Source organism: Trichoderma evansii (genome assembly GCF_050947405.1).
Source record: "Trichoderma evansii strain SZMC 28006 chromosome Unknown GGI43scaffold_15, whole genome shotgun sequence".
Taxonomy (NCBI): Eukaryota; Fungi; Ascomycota; class Sordariomycetes; order Hypocreales; family Hypocreaceae; genus Trichoderma; species Trichoderma evansii.
In genome coordinates, this window is record NW_028145191.1 from 401,420 (window position 1) to 423,216 (window position 21,797).

The following is a 21,797-nucleotide window of genomic DNA, read 5'->3' on the forward strand; positions in this document are numbered from 1 at the left end:
AAGCAATTATGGTTGCGAAATGCTTTGTAGTCAACACATAAAGTAGCTACATCTAGATGATGTAGTATTGATCATGACAAGCCAACTTTCAGTTCACTCATCTACATCTATATAGTTGCAATGAATTGATGGTTATAAGCGAGTACGTTGTAGAAAGTAATACCTATACCCGTATATGGCACAAATAGCTATGGCTCAACTTGAACTCTTAGTGAAAACTCTCCTCATCAGATGTCCATCTCATTTCCAATAACCTTTGAGCTATGAAATTACCAAAACTAAATAAGCAGAAATGTATTCAACATGCCAACTAACACATAGAATATATGCCCTCACAATCACCGTAGCCACCAGCATCACAACGCAGTCCTCACCACCTTGCCCATCTCGCCCATATCAACCCGATCGACCCTCCCCTTTACCTTTCTCCAAATCGCCTCCGCCACATCCTCCACCGGCCTGCTCGCATCCACAACAATCAGATCCTCCTCATCTTGCCTCCACGATGGACCCTCAATCCCGCCTAGCTGCTGTAGCAAGTCCTGCCCCTTGATGTCCTTGCCGCCCATGCTCAGCGCCCAGAACAGCTCCCGCACCGTCCGCTGCATCTCCTCCTTCTCATACTTTTCGCTGCCCCAGCCGCCGCGTGCGCGGGCTGTCTCTTCATCCAGGTCCAGGAAGAGCACGACATCTGGGCGGGGAAGGCCAACATCTGGGGAGCGAGCCCAGGAGAGGGGCAGATGGGGATTCTTCTTGGCGGCGGAGTAGACGATGCCGGAGTGGTAGAAGCGATCTGAGACAACGGAGATGCCGGCGGCGAGGTATGCCCTGATTTGGTTCCTGGATTGTATGGTTAGCATTTAGCCTTGTAAATGTATGAAAGTATATGGCATGATGATGGTGATGTAGACGTAAAGTGAGATCAACTTACGCAGACTCCCAGCGGTTGGCACTAAACAAAAGATGAATGGCATGGTCGTCCAAATCAACATTGCTCTTCAAATAGTTATCAATCATCTGCCCAATCGCCGTCGTTCTGTCTGTACGAAATATTAGCCATCAAGCATCCCTCATTTCCCCCACCATACATCTCACTGAAGCTCCATCCAAAACAGCAAAAAAAAAACCATTGCATCATACAAAAAACTCACCCGGAAACCTCATCACCTTGGCCGGCCTCCCCTCCTCCACAAATCTCTGCTCCAGCAGCTTCACCTGCGTCGTCTTGCCGCTGCGGTCCAGGCCCTCGAGCACAATGAAGGCGCCCCTCTTCTTGGTCGCTCCCGTGCCGTCCTCGCCCGCCTGGCTGGACGAAGCTGTGCCAGCGACGGCGGCGGCGGCCAGGTCGTGGATGGAAGACATTTTCCCTCTTCTACTAAATTAATAATATTTTTTGTTTCAATGACACGATTTCTTCCTTTGAGAGTTTTTTATGGGCTTAATTGGGTTGTAGAAACAGGGTGAAATTGAGAAATGAGGAAAAACAGATCTGCGGCTGGGAGCTGCATGAGAGCTTTCATCATCGCTCGCAGAGATAAGATTCTACGCCCGCACTGTGATACTGTGGCTGAGAGATGGAGGTGGCTGGTCTGTAGCACAGTGTAGCTAATTTCAGCTTAGACCAGCCATCGCTTCTCAGTTGTCACATTTGCTACGTGGCTGGCTGGCTGACATATCACACAAAAAGATATAGATGAAGATTTATAGAGTTCAAACAATACGATTAGTCGTGTACGATACTTGCTACTCTGGTAAGACTCTTAACAAGAACGGCCACAGACCGGCGCATCAAATCAAGCAACAACTCCTGGTATCAACAATTCCGCACAAACCAGATAACGCCGCCCAGCCCAGAGGGAAAAAAAAGAGGGCAAAAAACTGATGCGCCAAAGTCACGACCTTTTTTAAACAGGATAAGAAAAGACAGATAGGAAAAATAAAAAGAGCAAAACAGGCCAAATACAGTCGGAGAAATAAAAAAAGAGGAAGATTGAAAAAAAGGCTCAAACAGAAAGGCTCAAATGCTTGCTCGCTCATCATCCAGCGTTAGAAAGCGTACACTCATTCCCTCGTTGATTATGCGAAGTGAATTGCAAACACAGCTCCTTACGGGCTCTCAGCCTCATCCTTGGCGCTGCCGCTTTCCCATAGCTCGAAGCTCTCGCCTGTGCCTTCAATGGGCTGTAGTACGGCGGCCTTGGATGATGAGTCGTCGGTTCTTGAGATGAGGTCATCGATATCCTCGTGAATCTCAAGCTCCTCATACTCTTCCTCCTCTTCCTCATACTCTTCCTCTTCAGGGATGTTTGAGATGATGAGGGGAGCTTCCGGCTCCTCGTCATCCTCGTGGATCAGAATCACTGATGACTCATCACAGCCATCAGCGTAGAACTCAGAGGCGTTCATCTCTCCCAATGCAACTCGCTCCTTTTCAACAACCATCGAGTCTTCGCCCTTGGCCTGGCTGGCCTGTTGGACTGAAGTCTGAGAGACGTCATCAGGAGGAGGAATGTTCTCCTTGTCACGACCCTCAGCACCGTCTCGCTTCGCGCGCTGCTCAGTCTCCTCATCTGATGAGATGTCGAGTGTGCAGGTGCTGTGCTGAAGAAGGTTGGTCATCTCCTGTTCAGGGGTATCTTCGTGAATGTCGAAGAACCAGCTAGACTTGGACTCAGGCTCAAGCAGGCTAGACATGGGCTTCCTGGCAGCAGGCTTGGGTGTGTACCCAGCAATGGTGCCCTTCAAAGCGGCATCAAGGGAGAAGGGGGCAGAAGAGGAGCCCATAAATGAGGGAGGATCCAAGCGAGTAGCTCGTCGGCGGCTTGACAGAATTCCTGAGCGCTTACCACGGGTTGGTGAGCGACCCGCTGGAGGAGGGCAAGACTTGGGCGTAGCGTTTTCAGAGTTCATCTTGCTCAAACATGACTTTGCACTGAGAATGCGTCGAGGCGTTGAAGCGGCCTTGACTGGAGTGGCGAGAGAAGACCGAGCAGGAGTGCTGACCTTGGGAGTGAGAAAGTAGTTGGTGGGCTTGAGGCCCTCCTTGGCAGAGGCGCCCTTGGAGCGCTTGGAGAAGAGGATGGGATCGACATTCTCGCAATTGTCAATCTCTAGAAACTCTGCTTTGCGCTTTGGAGATACGGGAGCGGCTGAGCGATAGAGTTAGCCAGATGTGTTTCTCTCATCAAAGCTATTAATGTGCATCTGGCGCTGCCATTTTTCACCGCACAAAATCATCGCACAAACATACCATTTTGTCTGTTCTTCAGACTGGTTAATGATTGGAGACGGGCTCCGTCCAGGGGAGCAAACGGCTGGCGAGCGACGGCGGCCATGATCGATGGCGAATTAATAAAAGCGATTCAACTTTGCGATGCGATGCGAATTCGATCTGATCTGAAATGCGATGATGCGACAAGTCGTGGTGGTTCCACTCGGGGAACAGCCCTTGAATTGGTGTGGAGAGAAAAACAGATGATCGATGGCAGAGATTTGAGATTTGATGGCAGCAGATGATTCACAGTAAAGGCGGTAAAACAGAGATGAGTATCAATTAGTTGGAGATGAGGCGAGAAACGGCTTTGCAGATTAATTTTTTCTTCTTTTCTTCTTTTTTTCTCTTGCTTGTGGTATGTATTCGCTTCAAAATCCCGTGTGATGAATTGCCCTCTGTTTTCCTTTTACACCAGACTTAAACGAACGTGTTGGTGTGTGTATGGCGTTTTGAGAGAGTGAGCTGGAATAAACAAAAAGGATGAGGAGGGGAGGGAAAGGCACGAAAAAGCCAGGCCCAAGTGGGACACAGCGAGTACTAATAAACAATGAAGAACACGCCGCGAAATGGACGTGAAGCGAGAATGAGAGGCGAAGAGGGAGGGAGGCCAGGGAGGGGCGAGAGGGCGGTACAAGTCAGACGGCGCAGGGCTCCATCGCTGGCATGTGTCTGGGACACTGCTGGGTATCAAATCGGTACTTGGTAGCGATGTAGAGGGGTTTGTAGAGAACAAGTACCGCTACGGGGCTGAATGTATGGGCGAGACACGCAGCTGCAGCTAGCGAGTAACCACTACGCAGCGCTGACGTTCCAGCACGCGATGGTACACAAAGTGGTCACAAGTACAAGGTGGCCCGTGCGCGGATTGGCTGAAGGGAGGTACCCCAAGACGCGCCTCACACCGATGGTTTTCACTTTAATGGGACGGGACGGATGGCCTGGAGGGTGGGGGGTTTAGCGGTAGCTCTAGGGAGCCTTCAGGGGATTGTTAGAGGGAGGAGAGAACTGGAGGAGCGCTGGAGGCTTTTACAGGTCTAGGGATGGAGGGGATTGATTTGCAGCAGGGGAGGGGCAGCCGTTGGAGGGATGTATGTGATGGATGCATTTGACGATGAAGAAATGGCATATAAATGTCCAGCTGCAGGGCAAAAGAGGGCGAGAAGAGCACGATGCTTGGAATACCCAAATGCCAGACAATCAAAGGCCGTCGAGACACACGCGCATCCACCCACACGAAAATCTCAAACTCTAAGCCCGCAGCCCTCATTTCAGCACTTTACGCGCGAAGCTGCCGCCAAACTGTCACGAAAAGCACTGGCCACGGCCGTCCGCGCCGCAAGGCCAATCGACGCGTGGGGATGCGCTGCCGCCATGGATGCGCCTTGGAGCGGATCCCTGCTCGGTGATGCAGCGATGCATGTCTAGTGGGACGGAGCTGGAGACTGGAGAGCGCAAAAAAGGGCTGCAGGTGGGCATGGGCGTCGATGGAAATGGATGCAGGCCCGGGTTCGATGGGAGCTGGGACTGGGACGCGAGAAGGACGCGATGATGGCCGGCCGGGGGGTTGCAGCGGTGATGGTACTGCATATGTGCAGATGTAGATGTGGCTATATTTATCTTGAGCGCTGGTACAAGTAGGAGCCTGGGTGATGGGAGAGGCTGTCATGGATTTGATTGCGTCTGATTGCGTCTGATTGACGATGCAGCAGCGAGATATCTTCGTGTAAGTGGTGTAGAATAGCCTCACCCAGATTTCAATATATGCACACATGCATGCCTCGGCGTCCACGATCGCCTCGCCTCGCCTCCATCGCTCAGCCACTATATTAGCACCTTCAATAATTAATTTCAACTCTGCCTTACATCATCAAGCCACTGCCAGGGCCCTCGGCTTGCCCCGATCACGCCAAAACGACGCGTCCAGTCCCGGCATCCAATCTTCACCACCGCCAATAGTCGCCCCATGCTAAAAAATCCATATCCAATATCGAATGCCCATCCATCTCCACTCACAAGTCAGCCACCTCTTCAGCCCCAGTCGCACCAAGCAGATGCATCTCCTCCATCACGGTCTATCATTGGCTGCTCGTTCCCGGTCTCTTGCATTGTCTTGTGAGGGCGGCCATGTTCGACATTCATCGCGATCTGCAGCTTCCCTGCCCAGGTTCTGCTTCATCTGGCTCTGTGCGTGCGTGCATGCTCTGCTGCAAAGTCTAATGGATTTGTGCGACATGCGGTACGACATTCGTGGCTGTTAATTGCCTGCATGGCACAAGTACCTGGCGTCTGATACATGACTCTCGACACAAGGGAAGCAGGATAACTGCCTCCAGTTTCAGTTTCAGCTTAATCTAAACGATGCTCTCCCTTTGAGTGTGCAATCTTTAAATGCTTGCATGTGAATTGAGTACCACTAGTAGTATTGAGGAGTATTACTATTACAAGCCACACACACTCTTCTAGCCTCGATTTATCTTTCATCCAATCCCCCTGCATCCATTGACTGCAATCCAGGCTCAACTGCTTCACACGGGCGGCTCTCTATTACAGCGCCTAGCAGCACCAACCACACGCACTTCCATCTAAGCGCTGCCCTTTTGTAGCGCCAGCTGCTGGTCTATCAAGCCGCTCAGCGTCTCTGCCAGCGGCCGCCACTTCATCCCCAGCACATCATTCTCGACCCTGAATGGCACCGGCCCATCCTCCTCCAGCTTCGTCTCCAGCTGCGGATACGTCTCCCTCACCCACTCGCCAATCTCCTTCCAGCTCGTCGGCGCTCCCGAGGCAACCAGCTCAGACTGGTTGGGCGGCACGTCCACCTTTGCGGCCTTGATGCACAGATCTGCCACGTCTCGCACGTCTGCAATCACCGCCGGGAACAGAGGCGCCGGCTGCTGCAGCGACTTCCAGAACCAGGCGTTGATGCCGTCAATGTCGGTGGCCGTCTTGCGGACCAGGCTGGGGCCCAGCACAAACGTTGGGTGGATCGTGGCCAGCTTAAAGGCCGGCTTGTGCTCGGCGACCCAGTCCAGCGAGGCTTGATGTGCGACAATCTTGGAGGCCACGTATATGGGGCCGTGCTCGCCCTTGCCTCCGGGAAAGACCTGTTCGAGGTCGATTTCGTGTCTCTTACCGGTGTTGGCTGCGTGGTTGGTTACCATGTTAGCTAATGGCTGATACTGCGTGCTCTGGCACAATGTGATGTGCTCCCTTTCCATCCATGAAGAGAACCACTAATATGCATGCACTATATACTAGGACTCACCGGGGACAAACGTGTCTGTGTTGAAAAACAAGTCGACGGGGCCAATGCCCAGAATCGAAGACATGACAATCACCTTCTTGATGCTGGCCACCTTCTTGGCACTCTCCAAGATCGACAGCGTTCCATTACGGGCTGGCTCGAGATAGTCCTTGTGCAAGTTGGTTCCCTTTCCAGGCATGGGCGATGCCAAATGGAAGATGACTTGCACATCGTCCAGAGCCTTGTCGAATGCCCCCGGAACTGAAATGTCTGGCACCACCACAAACTGAAGCTTTGAAACGTCGTTGTGGAAGATGCCCTTCAGAGTGTCAATCTGCTCTGGCTTTCGTACGCTCACTCGCACATGATAGCCGTCTTTCAGAGCGGTTGCGACGACTTGCGAGCCAATAAAGCCCGTTGCGCCGGTGACAAAGGCAAGGTTGGAAGACATTATGCGTATGAGTAAACTCGACAGAGAAATGATGTAAATATTTAACTTTGAAACTCGCATAACATGATCTTTCCTTCAATTCATATATAATTGAATCTTGTCTTATACATGTCATAATTCATCCATCTTGTCGCCTCCAAAATGATCACTAATCATAATCTCTCCGTCTCTGTAATAAAAACTCTGATTTTGTAATTCAAACAACAACGACTAATCAAAAAATCAAAGATAGTAATCCAGCAGTTATACAGTAGTATTTTACGTATAAATGCAAACATGTCTGCTGCACGCCGAGGAGTTTTGGCGATTACCTCACCGCACCGGCTCGACTTCCTCGGCCATTAGCGCCACCACTTGATCTGTCCTCCCCACCTGAGTCATGTATCTTATCGCCGGCGATCAGACAACAACTGGGGCTGTAGCAGCATTGGAGGTATGTGCGTGATGTGGTCCTTATATATTCGTCGTTCCTCGGCCTTTTCCTTGTAAATCCCTTTCCGAGGTATGGCATCACGCACCTCTTTGAGCATCATTTTGTGATTAGTATATCGAAATGCCGAGATGATGCTGGATTCATGTCTATGCTAATCATCTGGCCCATAGATGCAAACGATTATCCCCTTTTGGCATGCTCAAGATGTAAGATCGTAGTCGAATATAGTCAAGTCTATACTTAGTCGTGCTTGTGGCGTTGGTAATCATTCTGAGACAGCTTATAAGGACAGGATAGTCCCGCAAAATCAATAGCCACCATTCACCGTCCTATTCTCGCTACACTCTTGCGTTCTAAATACTCATACTTACACTTACACTTACACTACATCTTAAAAACAAACCGCAAACATGCCTCACTGGCTCATCTACCACCCCCCGTCCGCCTACCAGGACCAGGAGTCCAAGGACACTCTGGCCAAGGCCATCACCGCCTTTTACGTCGGCGTTGGCCTGCCAGCCTTTTACGTCGTCGTCCAGTTCATCGAAGTGCCCTTCACCAGCACCTACGTCGGCGCCGAGAACCGTGGGGCCAACGACAAGCCCTTTATCCGCCTCAGCGCTACTCACATTGCACACAACTATCCCAATGATGATGCAGTGCTTCGTGCGGCCGGCGAGACGTTCAACAAACTGTTGACCGCACAGATTAAGCCCCTGGGATACGATTGGGAGTTTCACATTGCCGAGACTGATAGGCGGCTGTGGAAGATTAATGAGTTTACACCTCCTGAGAGGCGCACCGCGGGAGAGGAGCTTTGGGTCAAGGAGAACAAGGCGGTGCCTTATTAATTGATAGCACCATCTCTTTGACATAGTACGTAGATGTATTTAGAAGCTATTGGCAATACTATTTTGACTTATACTGCTTGCTTGTCCTTACCTGTCGCTAGTTATACACACCTAGGATTTGATCATGGTTACAAATAGTCTCGTACTCCACCCATGTCTACCAAAGCTCGACCATATCAACCATGTCAGCCCTGTCAACTATGTTACTTCTATCAACCCCGCTCAACCCCGCGCCATAATACCGATAAGATAGGTAATGAGCCTGTCAATTTCCCTATATTCACGAAGCCTGAACCTATGTCGAGAATGAACACCCAGGATGCTTATCCTAAACTCCCCATTGACGACACATCATGGCCACACTAGATTTGGAATCCGCTCTAAGCCTAGAAAAAAATTGCCGAATATGCATACCATCTCTTCATCAAGGCATTTTCCAAGTCCTTGCCATCTTCTCTCTTCTCAACCGAATGGCTTACACAATCCATAACTTAAAGCCCCACATCTTCTAGCATCTACATCTCAGCCCAATCGCCCCCCAAAAGAGGCTATAAGCTTCCGCACTAATTCTTTTTTTAGCGGCTTTTTCTGCATACCGTTTGCCATTTTCAGAATTGATTTAAACAAGTCGATGTTTATCTGCTTGATTTCAAAGAATATATTCCTTCGAACTTGTCACGATTGGTAGATTATGATGAAATAGTTGAATTAATAAGCGAAATTTGGAAAAGAGTTTACAAATGGACCCCTTTCCATTTGATTCTAGTCCTGTTCTTGCTGTTGTTAGTCTACTTGCACTACTAATTCCAGACTCTTGTAAGTGAAGAAGAGTCCCACGAGAGTTTGTCTACATGCACTCAACTCATATCTGTCATATGATCTCTTTTGCATCAATGTCAGTGATTGCTGCCTCCAATAAAAGCAATCCGATTGTTCACCGGATTTAATCAAGCAGTCTGCAACGCCTTCGCCAGGCTTACAACCATAAAACCCTTACTGCAGCTGAGGCTCCACAGCCGTTGCGTGTGTGATGTGGCTGTATCTTCCCGACATCTATCCCTCGCCGTACCTTTGAAAGATCTCTTCTTTTGTTTCTTCCAGCCACACTTCATATCCAAGTACGAAAAGCATTATTAGTGCTTAGTTTTCTCAATTTTTGCTACGATACAAGTCGATCATGACTTCATCTCTGTCACCTGATATCAGCATTGGTTGATCTGCTAGGCAGCTCTCGTCATGCTCGCTACCAACAAAGATACGATTTAGCCACGTAGGATGCTCCTTATGCCCTCCCTTAAGGCAACCATTCCTGAATCATGGCCTATACGACAATGGTCGAATTTTCACGCCCAAGATGCGATGAGGCTCAATAGCAGTTGGCGCTCAAGTTGTCAAGATGGCATTGGACTCAGTTGACGACTTGACTGAGGCGCTTCACTTCTCGTATAACTAAAGTGCCTCAATCTCACTGCAACACCAGCTGTTAGGCATTAAAGCACTAAACTCAGCAGTTCATAACTTGGGTAAGCCATTCGCCAACTGCTTAGTACATCGTGAGCATTACCAGGATCCACCAGTTAGGGCCTCAAAAAGCATCCATACTTTATGCTTATTGGTGGTAAGACTAAAGCACTACTTACAACGATTGCTATTTTTACACCGATTTTGCATAAAAAGAGGTTAAAAAAAGGAATCTCACTCATTCCTGGCTAGTTTATTACCCACTGCTTATATGTGACAAGCCTTCGAAGCTCTGATCATATAATATGAAAAGAGCCTCATTTCATAGGCGGGGCCACCGCTTCAGGCACTTCATCTACACCGATTCTTTTCAACGTCTTTAGAAGATACAACTTTCAGCAGAGCAATAAATCTTCACTTTCACAGGCAAATTAAAGTAGCGCGGAAACATGGCCAAGAAAGTCTCCTGGCACGAGCAAATCCTCCCCCCTCTCAACCACTCCAACTCGGAAATCCGAGTCCTTCAAATCCAACCTGGATTTTCAGACTCGCCTATCCGCTGCAAATTCCACGTCACAACTCTCGACAACCTAGACGTCTCCTATGAGGCGCTTTCCTACGCCTGGGGGACTGACAGCCAACATACATCCCACGAGGATATCTACTTTGGAGACGACGATGACGATACCCAGAAAGTCGGCGTCACCCCTCCTCTAGCTAATGCTCTCCGCAGGCTGCGTCTGCTGAATGAACCACGCCACGTCTGGGCCGACGCGCTATGCATCAACCAGACAGACGACCATGAAAAGTCACTTCAGGTCAGCATCATGGGCCGCATCTACAGCAGCTGCACCCAAGGTGCCATCTGGCTCGGCCCCCTAGGTGACATTCCCCAAAATGATGCCCAAGCAGCCATGGACGCAGTCGCCTGGATCGCCGGTGAGCGAGATGCTCCATCTTGGACGATACTCAGCGATGAAGACGAAGAGAGTGAAGGTGACGATGAAGAAGGTGATGAATGTGACGGTGAAGATGGTGATGAACATGATAATGAATGGGAGGATGTGGATGGAGAAGAGAATGGAGAAGAGAATGGAGAAGAGAATGGAGAAGGGGATGGAGATAAAGACGCCAACGAAGAAGACAACGAGGCTTCAAGGCAAGAGAAACAAGCCGCCACCGCTGCCGCCGCCGCCGCCTTCAAAGTCTTCATCAACGTCCCCTGGTGGGACCGCATCTGGACTGTCCAAGAAGCCATCCTGCCCCCCAAAGCAACCATCTACTGGGGCCCCTGCGAAATCTCATGGTCCACTCTCGACAGAGCAGCCGACAGCTTCTTCGACGACTCGGCGCCAATTGTGCCCGACGAGTTCTGGCACAACGGCAGCATCGGGAACCTCCAGGCCGGCCTCCGTGGGCTCGGCGCATCGCGAGAGGAAGAACTCTTCATGCTGCTCTGGCGCTGGAGACACCGAAAGGCTACGGATCCTAGGGACAAAGTATACGGCCTCCTAGGGTTTCGTCATGACGTCTCTCTCCCCTCGGTAAAAATGTGCGACTACACCGTCGACGTGCGCACGCTGTATCACAAAGTAACAATAGACCTCATCAACATAAGCACCGATCTTCAGCCCCTAATGGGTCGCGGTGGCGAACGCTCGGAAATCCCAGGCCTCGCTTCCTGGGCCGTAGATTGGGACGGTGTCAAAGACCCCTCAAAACGCGCGCAATGCAGCTTCTGGGACCATCACCACTGGTGGCACTTTGGCGGCTTCACGGCCGATCGTGGCATGTACGGTGTTGGTGAGGGTTTGCGAGTCGAAGGAGACGGCGACGTCCTCCGCGTGGCCGGCCTTCGACTGAGCCCGATTGCCATGGTAGAGGATAATCTCCCAGGAGATCTCGAAGAGTCAGAAGATGTCTCAATTGCAGCCCTCTACCGGAAGTATGGCGATCGATGGGGCGAACTCATGACTCGGTACCAGAAACGATTTCCGGATAAGCTTTTCAACGGCGGAATGGCTGCTTTCCTCGGCCTAATCACTGGTAATCTGGTATCAGACGGATCTGAAGATAACAACGAATTCTCCGAATGGGTCTCGAAAATGCTTCGGACAAAGGCCATCTTTATCACTGAAGACGGACGGCTTGGACTGGGCCCGCGAAATATTCGCCCAGGACATGAATTATGGATTGTGGGTGGGTGTAGAATACCCGTAATCCTAAATCCTCTGCCAAAAGCATCAGATAAAGAGTCTGACGTGAGTTTGACATTTCATAGCGAATGCTTTGTGTATGGTATTATGACAGGAGAGGCTGTGGAGGGAAGAGGAGACGAAGTAATAGAAATCCTGCTCCGTTGAAAATTGACAGCATTTGATGGGCGCCAGTCTCATGTGGATTTCAGTAAGAGCGAGCGATATGTTGAGCGTATAAAATAATTTGATATTACTATTTATAATCCTATGATTCCAAGTCAATACACAAGCAACGCCTATCCCGTGCTCTCACCATATTTACTGCCCAAGTTGATGAAGGCGAGTGAAATTTGCAATAGGATTCATCACTTGATCAGCCTCTATATAATGTCCCGATCCACCACCAATGGTGTGGACAATAGCATCTGCATGCGTAGACTTTGCGAGAGGGGCGTCGAAGTAGAGTTCGTAGGAGTCTAGAGAGAGATTGGAGCTGTTCACAGTGATGACGGCACCGGCCTAAAAGAAATGAGCAACGCCAACAGCAAGGTTTTCTGGGGCAATGGGATCCTACCCAGTTTCGTTCTTCAATGGCCCTGCTCGCGATGCTGTGGCCCCCAGATCGTGAGGGGTTGGCTTAGTGGGAGCTGCGCTCTCTATGTCGTCGCCAAGAATATGTTCTTGCTGTTTGGCTCTGCTCGGCGCAGCAAGGTCGTCTTCTAAGCTGTGCATGGGCCGTCGGTTGAGCTTGGCCGGCTGGGAATGGGCCGGCAAAGTGTGCTGATACGAATTAATTTTGCTTTGCCCTGGAGTGGCCGCTTGACGAGCTGCTGGACTAGGTTGCTCTTGTTTGATGGGATAGGCCATTGGATCGTAGCAGAGATACTGTTTATCTTCTAGCTTTTCGACTTGTTTGCCTTTTCGAACTTGCTCGCGGAAGATGATCTCTCCTTCAACTCGCACAAGTGTTTTGCGCGGAGAGCAACATGCATCGCAATAGTCTTGACAGTCATCACCATCAATGCTGTAGTGCTTGCGGACGGCCTTTTGCAGTGAACCAAGACAAAGTGCGTAGACTACACGACAATGTTAGCATGCTCACGGCCTTGACTGAAGCTGGTATTGAGAAGACATACATGGTAGACCCAGTGCAAACTGAGCACAGTCGAAATTGCAAGGCCGAATCTCCGGTATGTCGGTTGCATCTTGATCATAAGCGGCCATCTCTAGTCGAGTCCACGCCCGCGAATAACTGTAACAACCACATAGAACGGTCTCGGATCCGCATCCCAAACAGCAGCAGGCCTCGCCATCATCTCTGCCCCATGCCCATGGATTTTGTTTCTCCTTTTGACGAGCACTATCAACTCCTTGAACGAACTTGAGGTTGTTTGGAAAAGTGTCCATCCGAGATTTCAGGTCATTGGCTCCCGGGTATGGACACATTTTGGCGAGCTGCTAGTTGATCCATACTCAACAGACAGACAAAATAAGAAAAGAAGTAAGTCAGAGTCAGTGTGATATGCGAGAAGCCCGGTATAACGAACGAGATGAAAGGGGCGGTAGTCGAATGGCCAGAGTGTAGCAAATAGTGATGATGCCTGGGTCCGTAGAGTTGATAACTAGAGCAATGATGTGATGATGGAAAGCGATGATGAAAGCGATGATGGCGAAGAAGAAAGTAGCAGAATCTGCCAGTTGAGTGGGAGAAGACAATAACACGTCTACGAGTTTGACGATTATGGAAAGAGAGAGGAGAATTAGGCGAGAGGAAGTGGCAGCCTCATATCTGAGGTATCTGAGTAGTAGTTGAGAAATTCTTGAGAGTGGTTGCCGAAATGGTGGAATTCAGTCTACTTATGGTGCACGTGAATTGTTACTTTGAATACAATATTGCTTCGAGTAGCTGCAAGTTTCCATGTTCAAACTGCACCTACAATCTCTAGATTTGGCCTGTAATAGTAGTGCACACTTGAAGGCCCTCTATCGCCTTCGTAGATGTGAAGAAGGAATCAAAGAAGAAGGGTAAAAAAAGAAACACGAAGCTATTGGAATCTAACGCTACTGTCTCTAGATTCAACGGCCAACAACAATATATTCTAGAGGCCCTAGCTTACATGTAGTAATTCTCAAGATGCACTAGACCTACAGCCGATGGTGTTGTGGCAAAGACTCTTACGCAGACTGTTAGCTACAATGTCTGGCTGCGGCTCTCAGTAACATCAAATTGGGTCTCTCAAACGAGTGAGACATTTTTAGGGGTACCAGCTGAGACTATGGAGTAGCCAGATACACTTGTCTGGCGAGTTGTCGGTGAGATGAGATGTTGTTTTAGCTTCTTTTTGTTTATGGCGTCGATACTTTTTGTTTCCAATGTTGTTTTAGCAGTACCAGCACAGCAAGCCACGATAATACTGGCTGTGTTCTAGAGATACAAGTATAAAAGAGCAGCCGGGCGCTAAAGGGCCGAGATCCGGTGGTGGGCAGTAAATCACTTTAGCGACAGCCACTGGCGGATGGCGGCATGCACTTTTGCGCCCACAGTGACAGGCGCTGTACGTGTCTCAATGCAACAAGAGCAGCAAAATAGCGCATGCATGTCACCCCATCGATATAGGACGGATGCTATTTCGTGCCTTTGCCATGACTGGATAAAGTTACTTTGCGTACTAAGAAGCCACATCTCGATAGTCCAAGATGCTAACAGCCCTTAGCAGAGCCTAGAGGCTGGAACAAACTGCCGAAATTGGCACCTCAAAACGCGGGGATTGGGCCACGGCATCCACACCTGGCGCCACGGGCCACGCCACAGAGCGTCTTGAAACTCGGTCCACTGAGGCTGGGGACGAGTCGAGCCCCTGAGCGTGAGCAATGACTCGCCTAGGCTTGGGTTTCTGTTGAGTTGCGCAGTGTAAGTTGTATCTATCTGCATGGCAAGCGTAAAATCGATGGACAGATATGATGATCGGGCTGGAGAACATGATGCCATGATTCGTGCAGAGTGGCCTGTGTGCCAAGCGCGAATCTCCATGTCGTCAGTCATTTAATTGGCAGCGCTTCGTTATCAAAGCTGTGGCGATCCTCATGGGTGGCAAGGGGCTGTTTCGTTTGTTCAGGGGGAGCACGGGAAAACGGGAGAGGAGCGCAAAAGAGAAAAGAAGAGAGCCTTCTACAGTAGTTGGCCAATAGTGTCCGTCGCCAGTCAATTGAATGAGGAGTAGCCCTAACGCCATCTAACGTCATGCAACGTTCATGTAGCCACCTTTCACAGGCCAACGAACCATTGTTCGAACGAATGCGACATGCGAGGCACCCCCAACCTGGAGCCAATCTGTACTACTGTACATGACTAAGGACACGGACTGCGCCGAATGGATACAGCCTTTAATAGTAGCGCTCTAGCACAGAACCAGACAGAGATGAGCCTGCTAGAGGGGGCCGTTCGTACTCGTAATGGGGGGAGGCAAAAGATGGCATATGGCAGGCAGGCGGTCCAGTAGCAGGACGGCAAACGCGCGTGGCCGTCCAGGATTTGGGTGATCCTGGCTGGCCAGCGGAAAACCAGCGGGGATAAATGTTGGTTCGCATCTGATGTTCTGCTGTCAAGGTTAGCACGGAGAATATCCTCCAGCATTGCAAACGAATCCGTATATATGCTCCGTCTATTGCCTGCCGCTCAGCACGAGTAGCCGTGCCGATGTTGCGAAGTAGCGTTATCTGGGCATCATGCCATGTCGCATCGTCATCTACGGTATCTCGATGAAACGGTCTGGTGTATTCGTACTCGCCAAAGGGACCGTTGCTGAAATGATGGGCTGAGACATGTGGAAAGAGGATGAAGGAGGAGAGTAAAAAAAAGAAAAAAGAGAGACAGATGGCGGCACCTGTGTTACCATCTAAAAACATGAATTATCTAATATGAGATCTGCATCTCAATTGCTTCACTTGTCTGTTTTACTGCTGTACTATCGCAACGTCCCCTTCTGATAAGCAATGCCACCACAACTCCAGCGCTCTGGGAAAAGCGAAATCAGCCATCATCTGCTTTTCTTATGCGTGCCAGGCCCATGCGCGCCAAATCCCTTCATCTGGGCACGTTTCGCCCGAGGACTGGCCCCCGCATCCCTGCCAAAGCCCCAAAATCTATGCCCTTGTACAAAGTGTCTGCACTAGTGCTGCTAGTATCTGGTGCTTTCCAGCACTAACAGCATCGGCTGCGAGCTGCTGCAGGGCTAGAGGCAGGACCCAGGCGGCCCAGGGGCGCTAAACGTGGCGGAAGGCCGACCGTTAGTGGGAGCTGCTAGCGCCGTTCTAGGCCCTGCATGGCCCGAGCGGCACCTGCGTTGGGCGACGCAATCTCGCTGAGGGGAGGGAGCTTGGGGGGCCTGGCCGCTGCAATTACGTGCGAGGTGCAAGCGAGTTTGATCGATTGATGCTCCCAGCAGCAATGCCTGGACCTGATGTTTAGACTGGCGAGAGCATTACCTAGTAGATACCTGGTATACTACTAGCAGACATGGCTTTTCGACCAAGGCTCCAAGCGTCGTTTGTCGGCTAGACGAGATACGAGAAATATACTTGGCGAGGTATATAGACTTCTTATGAGACACAGCGTACCCTCGAGGTACAGGCGTCTCCTCCCAGCTGCAAACGCTCTGGTTCTTGTTTGCCCCATGCAGCTAACACTTAGTGCCATTGCAGCACTTGTACCTGCACCCAACCCTTGTACTCGGTACCCCGTACTTGTACTATGCCGGCCATCAGCTGCAGAGGGACTGTATCTCCTACCACTTCGGTTCGCCTCCCTCTTTTCCAATATCACTGCCGCTCTCGCTCCTCCTCGACCTCTTCCTCCACGAATCTCTTGTTTCCCAGCAGCTCGAGTTGGATCCAGGGTTTCTTTGTCTTATTCAACGGGATTCCCATATAAGCATTTAATTTGCTTACCCATTCAGCTCAACGACTCTCAGGCCATTCCTTATTGTCTGCTCCAGGTCCAAGCTCCGCCAATGTCCAACATCTAAACCGGATTTCATCCATCGTGGTTGCATAGCACCACATTCTCTCCTTCGACTTCACTTCTTCAGCCATTGCCGCAACCTTCACGCACCCGGAGCTTCTCGTTTTTCTGCGCCACTCGAATCTCTTGGCCACTTAAATTCCCAATTTCCCACGACCGGCATTGCGCAATCTCCATCCAAGCTTTGTGCCACGCTACCCAGAGGTATGATTTTCCGTATGCGTCCATATCATATGGAGCACTTCTTGTGACCTGCAAACTGTGGCTGCAGTCAGGTGCTTTCCATATATTTAGTTTTTCTGCCCTTTTGTCGCCCACATTTTAACGCTGCTTTCCTATCGTGCTCTTCTTCTCGAATGTAAAAAGCTAACCCTTTCCCCTTTAGACTCTATTCCTTGGATACTCTGTTGCTCGCCTCTCGATTCTCGGCATCGCTTGACCTCACAAGGCTCATTCTGATATTAGCCACTCTTCACACAACTGCTCAATTTCTCTCCCCACTCTATTCGCCAGCATGTCTTCTCTCGATAAGAGGCAGTCTACTGCCAGTGTGGTCCTCACTACTGAGGTCACCGTGGAAGTTTCTGTGCCCGACAAGGCTTTGACCCCAACCGTTGGCGTTTATGCTGTCCCAACACACGCCACCTCTGTCACCAGCATCACATCCAACCCGCACTCTGAAAAGACAACAACCAACCCCTTCGATGCCGACATTGAGGCTCTCAATTCGCACAGCTCTCTCGATAAATCAGGCCGAAAAAGCATGACCATAGAAGCCGCTGCGAACTGCCCCGTATGGCCTGGAAAGGACCACTGGAAGAAGCAGGCCAAGCACGCCAAGAAGCAGCGCACACGCTGCACACCCATGGCCAAGCTGAGCACGCGCAACAAGGTCATCTGCAAGATCTTGATCATCTTGATAGTCGTGGGATTCGCCGTCGGCATTGGCCTGGGTATCAGCAAAGCAGTGGGTGCACCGGTCTGGGGCAGCAAGAAATCAGACTAAACGCAAACATGATGCTCGCGACCATGCTCCCGACATCGAAACGTCACACCACCTTATTTCTCTCAAACGTCTTACCTACAAAGACACAAATCAAGCCCCGTACGAGTATCACACATCACTGCGACTCATGTTTCCATCGAACCACGAATCTGATCTAGCATTCCTTGCTAGCATCAATCTATCCTCTTTAATGGCCTTGTATTCCGTACATTACGCCATACTTTTTCTTCCATCTTCTTATTTTTATCTTCTTGTTCTTCTTCTTTCTACTTTTGTTGAATTTGTTCGTCTTTTAATCATGTACTGTCCTGCGAAAGCAGCGGCAAGGAAATTTCATATCATAGCCGGGCGTTATTGGAGTTGTGGATTTCAGCCCCAATGTTTGGAGCGCAAATACGGTAGAGATGAACGCGGGAGAGGCAAACTGGATGGAATTACGCCTCTTGTATGAGCTCCAGCCTCGGATACGAGTTTTGTTTGTCAGTTTACCTAGATAAGGGATACGTTTAGCGCAGAAGCCGACGGCAATAAGCCGGCCAGTCTGTGGCTCCAATACTATCAAATGCGAGATGCTGCCTACGAAACACATTCAGATGACTTTTTATTTCTTTGTTGCGTATGCCTGTGGCTTGTGCTCCCATAATTTTGTGACTGGTCCTTCCTGGCTTGTTGGTGCCGAAAATGAGGTTACATTGCGCACTGACCCCAGTAAGGGGCTTGCTTGCGTCTGGTGGTATTACGACGCTATGATACGACCATTTTTCATTCAGTCGCGGCAAATTCTGCCGTTGGAATATGTAGCAGGAAAAAAAAAACCATTTTACGGAACAATGAGAATGAGGAGCAGATACCAATTGACGCAGCGGAGATGCAGGGCGCAGAGCCTGACTTGGTGTTTTGCATGTGACGATACGGCCGCATGCAGCCACATGAGCGAGGGCCACGATACTTGGTACTTTGCACCTTGGGTCCCCAAAATTTCGGCTGTGCCTGTCACTGTACTCTGTACCCCATGGCTGGAAATTCATTTATGCGAAGATGACGAACTACTACATATAAATGGGATGCCAAAATACGGAGTAGATCTGCAAAAGATGGAGAAGAAGTAAAATAAACATCCAGGTGTCGTCCAGGAATACACGTATAGAATAATTACCGAGAACAGGCTGGAGTGCCCTGAAAAAAGAGGGCCTGGTGGGCTGGCGTATACACGTATTCTCGGCGCAACAATAGGCTACTACTAGTGGTGGAGGGGATGCCGCCATTGGTGGGAGCGTACGTGCTAAAGATAGAGGGTGCAGGGATCTAGATTGGCAGGGTACGTACCTGTTTGTACTGTAGTACCTGTATGGCTATCGATACGATATACGATGTACGATGTGATGTAGCTTGGGAAATAGTTGAAGAGGCAGAAATATGGACACTATTTTATAGAGGAGGATGGTGCTTGCACTGGATTATCTCTTATTATATAATCCGCTGGAGAGTGCAACCGAGGTCAAATGCTATGATGCAGCTCATCAACGTATACGCACCTATTCCAAGTCACCTGGTCTGTAGCAACATATAAAGGCGTTGCTACAGTGTACTTATATAGTACTTCTATTAACTGTGAGTTTATAGGAAATTCCCATTGTAATCATATTTTATTTACAAATGAATAGAATCATTCACATGACTTGAAACATGTCGTGGCTGCCGTTATGGATAGGCAAGAGGGCTGCCGGCCGGTCCTGCCAGCTGGCAGCTCAAAGATCAGACGACCAAATTCTATAGGAGCTGCACAAAAAATTGAAATTTTATATCTTATCTTTTCGGATTTTCAAAATTCTTGTTGCTCATACGCGTTTTTGATTCAGCCTTGGCGAGGTTCGCTTCCACAATCCCTTCTAGAGGAGCAACTGCGAGCTAGCCATCACGCTCAACGTTCTTTACAATCTCATCAAGCTGTTCTACTAGCTTCCAACATCTATAAAATCCAGATTATTCTGGCTATTCACTCATTTGTTTGTTCAAACCGATATCGGCAATCTAATCCAAAACAACAATCATCATGTCTTCCTCAGACGACGAGCACAAGCCCGTCTCGATTCACCTCGTCATCGCCATCATCTTGGCTGTTCTCATCTTCCTCAACATTCTCCTCGGCATTGTATATCTTCTCATCCCCAAAGAATGGCTCGACTGTCACGGCGCTGCCCATCGTCGACGAGCTGCTGCTGCGGCTGCTGAAGATGGCGGTGGATTTTATCACCGAGCTCGCCGTAATCCTCCCCATGGCTATGAAGTGACCAGATCCATCTACATCTCTGGCTCCGAGGGCCAACATGTTACCATCATCAACGGCATCGTCGAAGTGGATGAGGAATTTGACGCGTGGGCGTACTGGGCTACTGACTCTGAAGAGACTCTTCGAGGAATCCCCCTCAATACCGCCCAGTCTCAGTATCAACGTCAACCCCAGTACGATATGCACAACGACGCAGTCATCGCAGCTAGAGCTACACCTACTGGTACCATCACAGCCTCTGAGTACGACTATCGCCACAACTACGAACAGGATGCTCCTGAAATGCAACTCACCTCTGACGGCATCGTCACGAGCATTCCCAACCAGAGAGGACTCGTCCTCGACCTGGCAGGATATGATGCCCAGTCACCCATGGAATCTGCTCCTGAGCGAGTCGTCACTCGTGCTCCTCTTGCTCGGAACATTGACGTCTTCCCCCCTCCACCACAGACACCCTCGACTGTTCGTACCTGGGGAAGAGACAGTGATGCCACCATTCGCCCTGTGGTGGAGAGTCCGCGGCGAGAGATTGCTACAGCGAGGGACAAGAGATACAGCAGACAGGCACAAGGTGAGGAATGCCTCTGAAGAGACACTCATAAGGCAAAGAGAGAGATGTTGCACTCGACAATAAGAGGCTTATTAGGGCTATCTATCTACGATGCTAATGGTGCCGGCAAATTCAAGGAGTGAGAACGAGACATATACTCCTATAATGATATGAAAATACTAAAAAAAAGAACCATCTCACCATTTTGCGCAAGAAGGATAGCAGCCCAAAAGAGAGATCAGATGCACTCGGGAGATTTCTAGTAGTTGGCTGATTATTCATGTACATGTACGGATTATACAAAAAAAAAAAAAAAGGAATGGGCTTGGGAGAATGGGGCAGATGTTCCTCTGCTATACTAGTCACACGAAATTGATTTCATTTGGTGCGTAAAACTACATGTCGACCTCAAGTTGAAAGTGATCAGGTCGTGGTGATCTATTCGAGTGACTGCAAAGCAATGAAACTTTGGTACCAATGAATGACCGCGTAGTAACTGGCCCTCAATAAGAGAATATCAGTCACAATTTCGTAGAGATAAATGACGACATCCGAATGACATAACAGTGTCTTATATTACAGATATCTAAAAAGGGCATCACTATATATTACTTGGAAAGAGAGACAATGCTTTATATTACTTGCCTTATATTACGTTGAATAGCACAGGTCTGAATAAGAAATCGGTAAATGACGTGGGCAATCAGAGACATTCAGCATATCTACAAGGAGGGAAAATCTCTCCCAATCTCAATGATCATTTTAATCATTAAATTCATTCACATAACAGATTACTCTTTACAGATACCTGAAAAGCCAACATTATGCAATTCTCTTCATTCTTGCTAGTCATTCTTCCCATGGGCACTCGTGTCCTTGCGGGGGGGTTTAGCCTCCATTAGATACCCGAGCAACTTGCTATGAAAGCAATGGACAGACTAAAACCACTGATCTTAATATCGATAACTGTATGCCACATTTCGTGAGGCACAATGATGTAAGATATACTACTATTTTTT

General features: G+C 49.4%; 8 protein-coding genes across 8 annotated transcripts; 4 read left to right on the forward strand and 4 right to left on the reverse strand.

The window, feature by feature from the left end:
• Nucleotides 1–125: 125 nt before the first annotated feature.
• GGI43DRAFT_409370 (bifunctional thymidylate/uridylate kinase) lies at nucleotides 126–1,570 on the reverse strand. Its single transcript, XM_083206494.1, has 3 exons — nucleotides 1,152–1,570; nucleotides 932–1,040; nucleotides 126–840 (listed from the first exon to the last, which is right to left on the reverse strand). The coding sequence occupies exons 1-3, from the start codon at nucleotides 1,360–1,362 to the stop codon at nucleotides 357–359; spliced, it is 804 nt and encodes a 267-aa protein (XP_083058870.1). The 5' UTR covers nucleotides 1,363–1,570; the 3' UTR covers nucleotides 126–356.
• A 130-nt stretch (nucleotides 1,571–1,700) lies between these two features.
• Nucleotides 1,701–3,824, reverse strand: GGI43DRAFT_409371 (uncharacterized protein). The gene is made up of 2 exons (XM_083206495.1): nucleotides 3,251–3,824; nucleotides 1,701–3,149 (listed from the first exon to the last, which is right to left on the reverse strand). The coding sequence occupies exons 1-2, from the start codon at nucleotides 3,333–3,335 to the stop codon at nucleotides 2,107–2,109; spliced, it is 1,128 nt and encodes a 375-aa protein (XP_083058871.1). The 5' UTR covers nucleotides 3,336–3,824; the 3' UTR covers nucleotides 1,701–2,106.
• A 2,032-nt stretch (nucleotides 3,825–5,856) lies between these two features.
• Nucleotides 5,857–6,969, reverse strand: GGI43DRAFT_423940 (uncharacterized protein; the record flags this gene model as incomplete). The annotated part of the gene is made up of 2 exons (XM_083208304.1): nucleotides 5,857–6,416; nucleotides 6,540–6,969. The coding sequence occupies 2 exons, from the start codon at nucleotides 6,967–6,969 to the stop codon at nucleotides 5,857–5,859; spliced, it is 990 nt and encodes a 329-aa protein (XP_083058872.1).
• Nucleotides 6,970–7,298: 329 nt separating this feature from the next.
• GGI43DRAFT_409375 (putative oxalocrotonate tautomerase) lies at nucleotides 7,299–8,329 on the forward strand. The gene is made up of 2 exons (XM_083206496.1): nucleotides 7,299–7,402; nucleotides 7,573–8,329. Exon 2 carries the CDS (start codon nucleotides 7,813–7,815, stop codon nucleotides 8,251–8,253), a length of 441 nt encoding a protein of 146 aa, XP_083058873.1. The 5' UTR covers nucleotides 7,299–7,402; nucleotides 7,573–7,812; the 3' UTR covers nucleotides 8,254–8,329.
• Nucleotides 8,330–10,163: 1,834 nt separating this feature from the next.
• On the forward strand, nucleotides 10,164–12,077 carry GGI43DRAFT_423941 (heterokaryon incompatibility domain-containing protein; the record flags this gene model as incomplete). Its single annotated transcript, XM_083208305.1, has 2 exons — nucleotides 10,164–10,596; nucleotides 10,888–12,077. The coding sequence occupies 2 exons, from the start codon at nucleotides 10,164–10,166 to the stop codon at nucleotides 12,075–12,077; spliced, it is 1,623 nt and encodes a 540-aa protein (XP_083058874.1).
• A 166-nt stretch (nucleotides 12,078–12,243) lies between these two features.
• Nucleotides 12,244–13,691, reverse strand: GGI43DRAFT_96866 (PLAC8 family protein). The gene is made up of 3 exons (XM_083210595.1): nucleotides 13,049–13,691; nucleotides 12,487–12,988; nucleotides 12,244–12,431 (listed from the first exon to the last, which is right to left on the reverse strand). Exons 1-3 carry the CDS (start codon nucleotides 13,356–13,358, stop codon nucleotides 12,410–12,412), a joined length of 834 nt encoding a protein of 277 aa, XP_083058875.1. The 5' UTR covers nucleotides 13,359–13,691; the 3' UTR covers nucleotides 12,244–12,409.
• Nucleotides 13,692–17,101: 3,410 nt separating this feature from the next.
• Nucleotides 17,102–18,084, forward strand: GGI43DRAFT_96896 (uncharacterized protein). Its single transcript, XM_083210596.1, has 2 exons — nucleotides 17,102–17,136; nucleotides 17,318–18,084. Exon 2 carries the CDS (start codon nucleotides 17,447–17,449, stop codon nucleotides 17,936–17,938), a length of 492 nt encoding a protein of 163 aa, XP_083058876.1. The 5' UTR covers nucleotides 17,102–17,136; nucleotides 17,318–17,446; the 3' UTR covers nucleotides 17,939–18,084.
• Nucleotides 18,085–19,833: 1,749 nt separating this feature from the next.
• On the forward strand, nucleotides 19,834–20,816 carry GGI43DRAFT_428691 (uncharacterized protein; the record flags this gene model as incomplete). Its single annotated transcript, XM_083209003.1, has 1 exon — nucleotides 19,834–20,816. The coding sequence occupies exon 1, from the start codon at nucleotides 19,992–19,994 to the stop codon at nucleotides 20,814–20,816; it is 825 nt and encodes a 274-aa protein (XP_083058877.1). The 5' UTR covers nucleotides 19,834–19,991.
• Nucleotides 20,817–21,797: the final 981 nt, after the last annotated feature.

Excerpts from the sequence above, each read along its gene's own strand:
- GGI43DRAFT_96866 (XM_083210595.1), bottom strand. The coding sequence starts at position 13,358 with ATGTGTCCATACCCGGGAGCCAATGACCTGAAATCTCGGATGGACACT. Across the intron at positions 12,989-13,048 it reads GTTTGCACTGGGTCTACCAT|TCTACGCACTTTGTCTTGGT; the intron begins GTATGTCTTCTC and ends ATTGTCGTGTAG. Across the intron at positions 12,432-12,486 it reads CCATTGAAGAACGAAACTGG|GCCGGTGCCGTCATCACTGT; the intron begins GTAGGATCCCAT and ends CATTTCTTTTAG.
- GGI43DRAFT_409371 (XM_083206495.1), bottom strand. The coding sequence starts at position 3,335 with ATGGCCGCCGTCGCTCGCCAGCCGTTTGCTCCCCTGGACGGAGCCCGT. Across the intron at positions 3,150-3,250 it reads TCTGAAGAACAGACAAAATG|CCGCTCCCGTATCTCCAAAG; the intron begins GTATGTTTGTGC and ends TCTATCGCTCAG.
- GGI43DRAFT_96896 (XM_083210596.1), top strand. The coding sequence starts at position 17,447 with ATGTCTTCTCTCGATAAGAGGCAGTCTACTGCCAGTGTGGTCCTCACT.
- GGI43DRAFT_409375 (XM_083206496.1), top strand. The coding sequence starts at position 7,813 with ATGCCTCACTGGCTCATCTACCACCCCCCGTCCGCCTACCAGGACCAG.
- GGI43DRAFT_409370 (XM_083206494.1), bottom strand. The coding sequence starts at position 1,362 with ATGTCTTCCATCCACGACCTGGCCGCCGCCGCCGTCGCTGGCACAGCT. Across the intron at positions 1,041-1,151 it reads CAAGGTGATGAGGTTTCCGG|ACAGAACGACGGCGATTGGG; the intron begins GTGAGTTTTTTG and ends TATTTCGTACAG. Across the intron at positions 841-931 it reads GCCAACCGCTGGGAGTCTGC|GAACCAAATCAGGGCATACC; the intron begins GTAAGTTGATCT and ends CATACAATCCAG.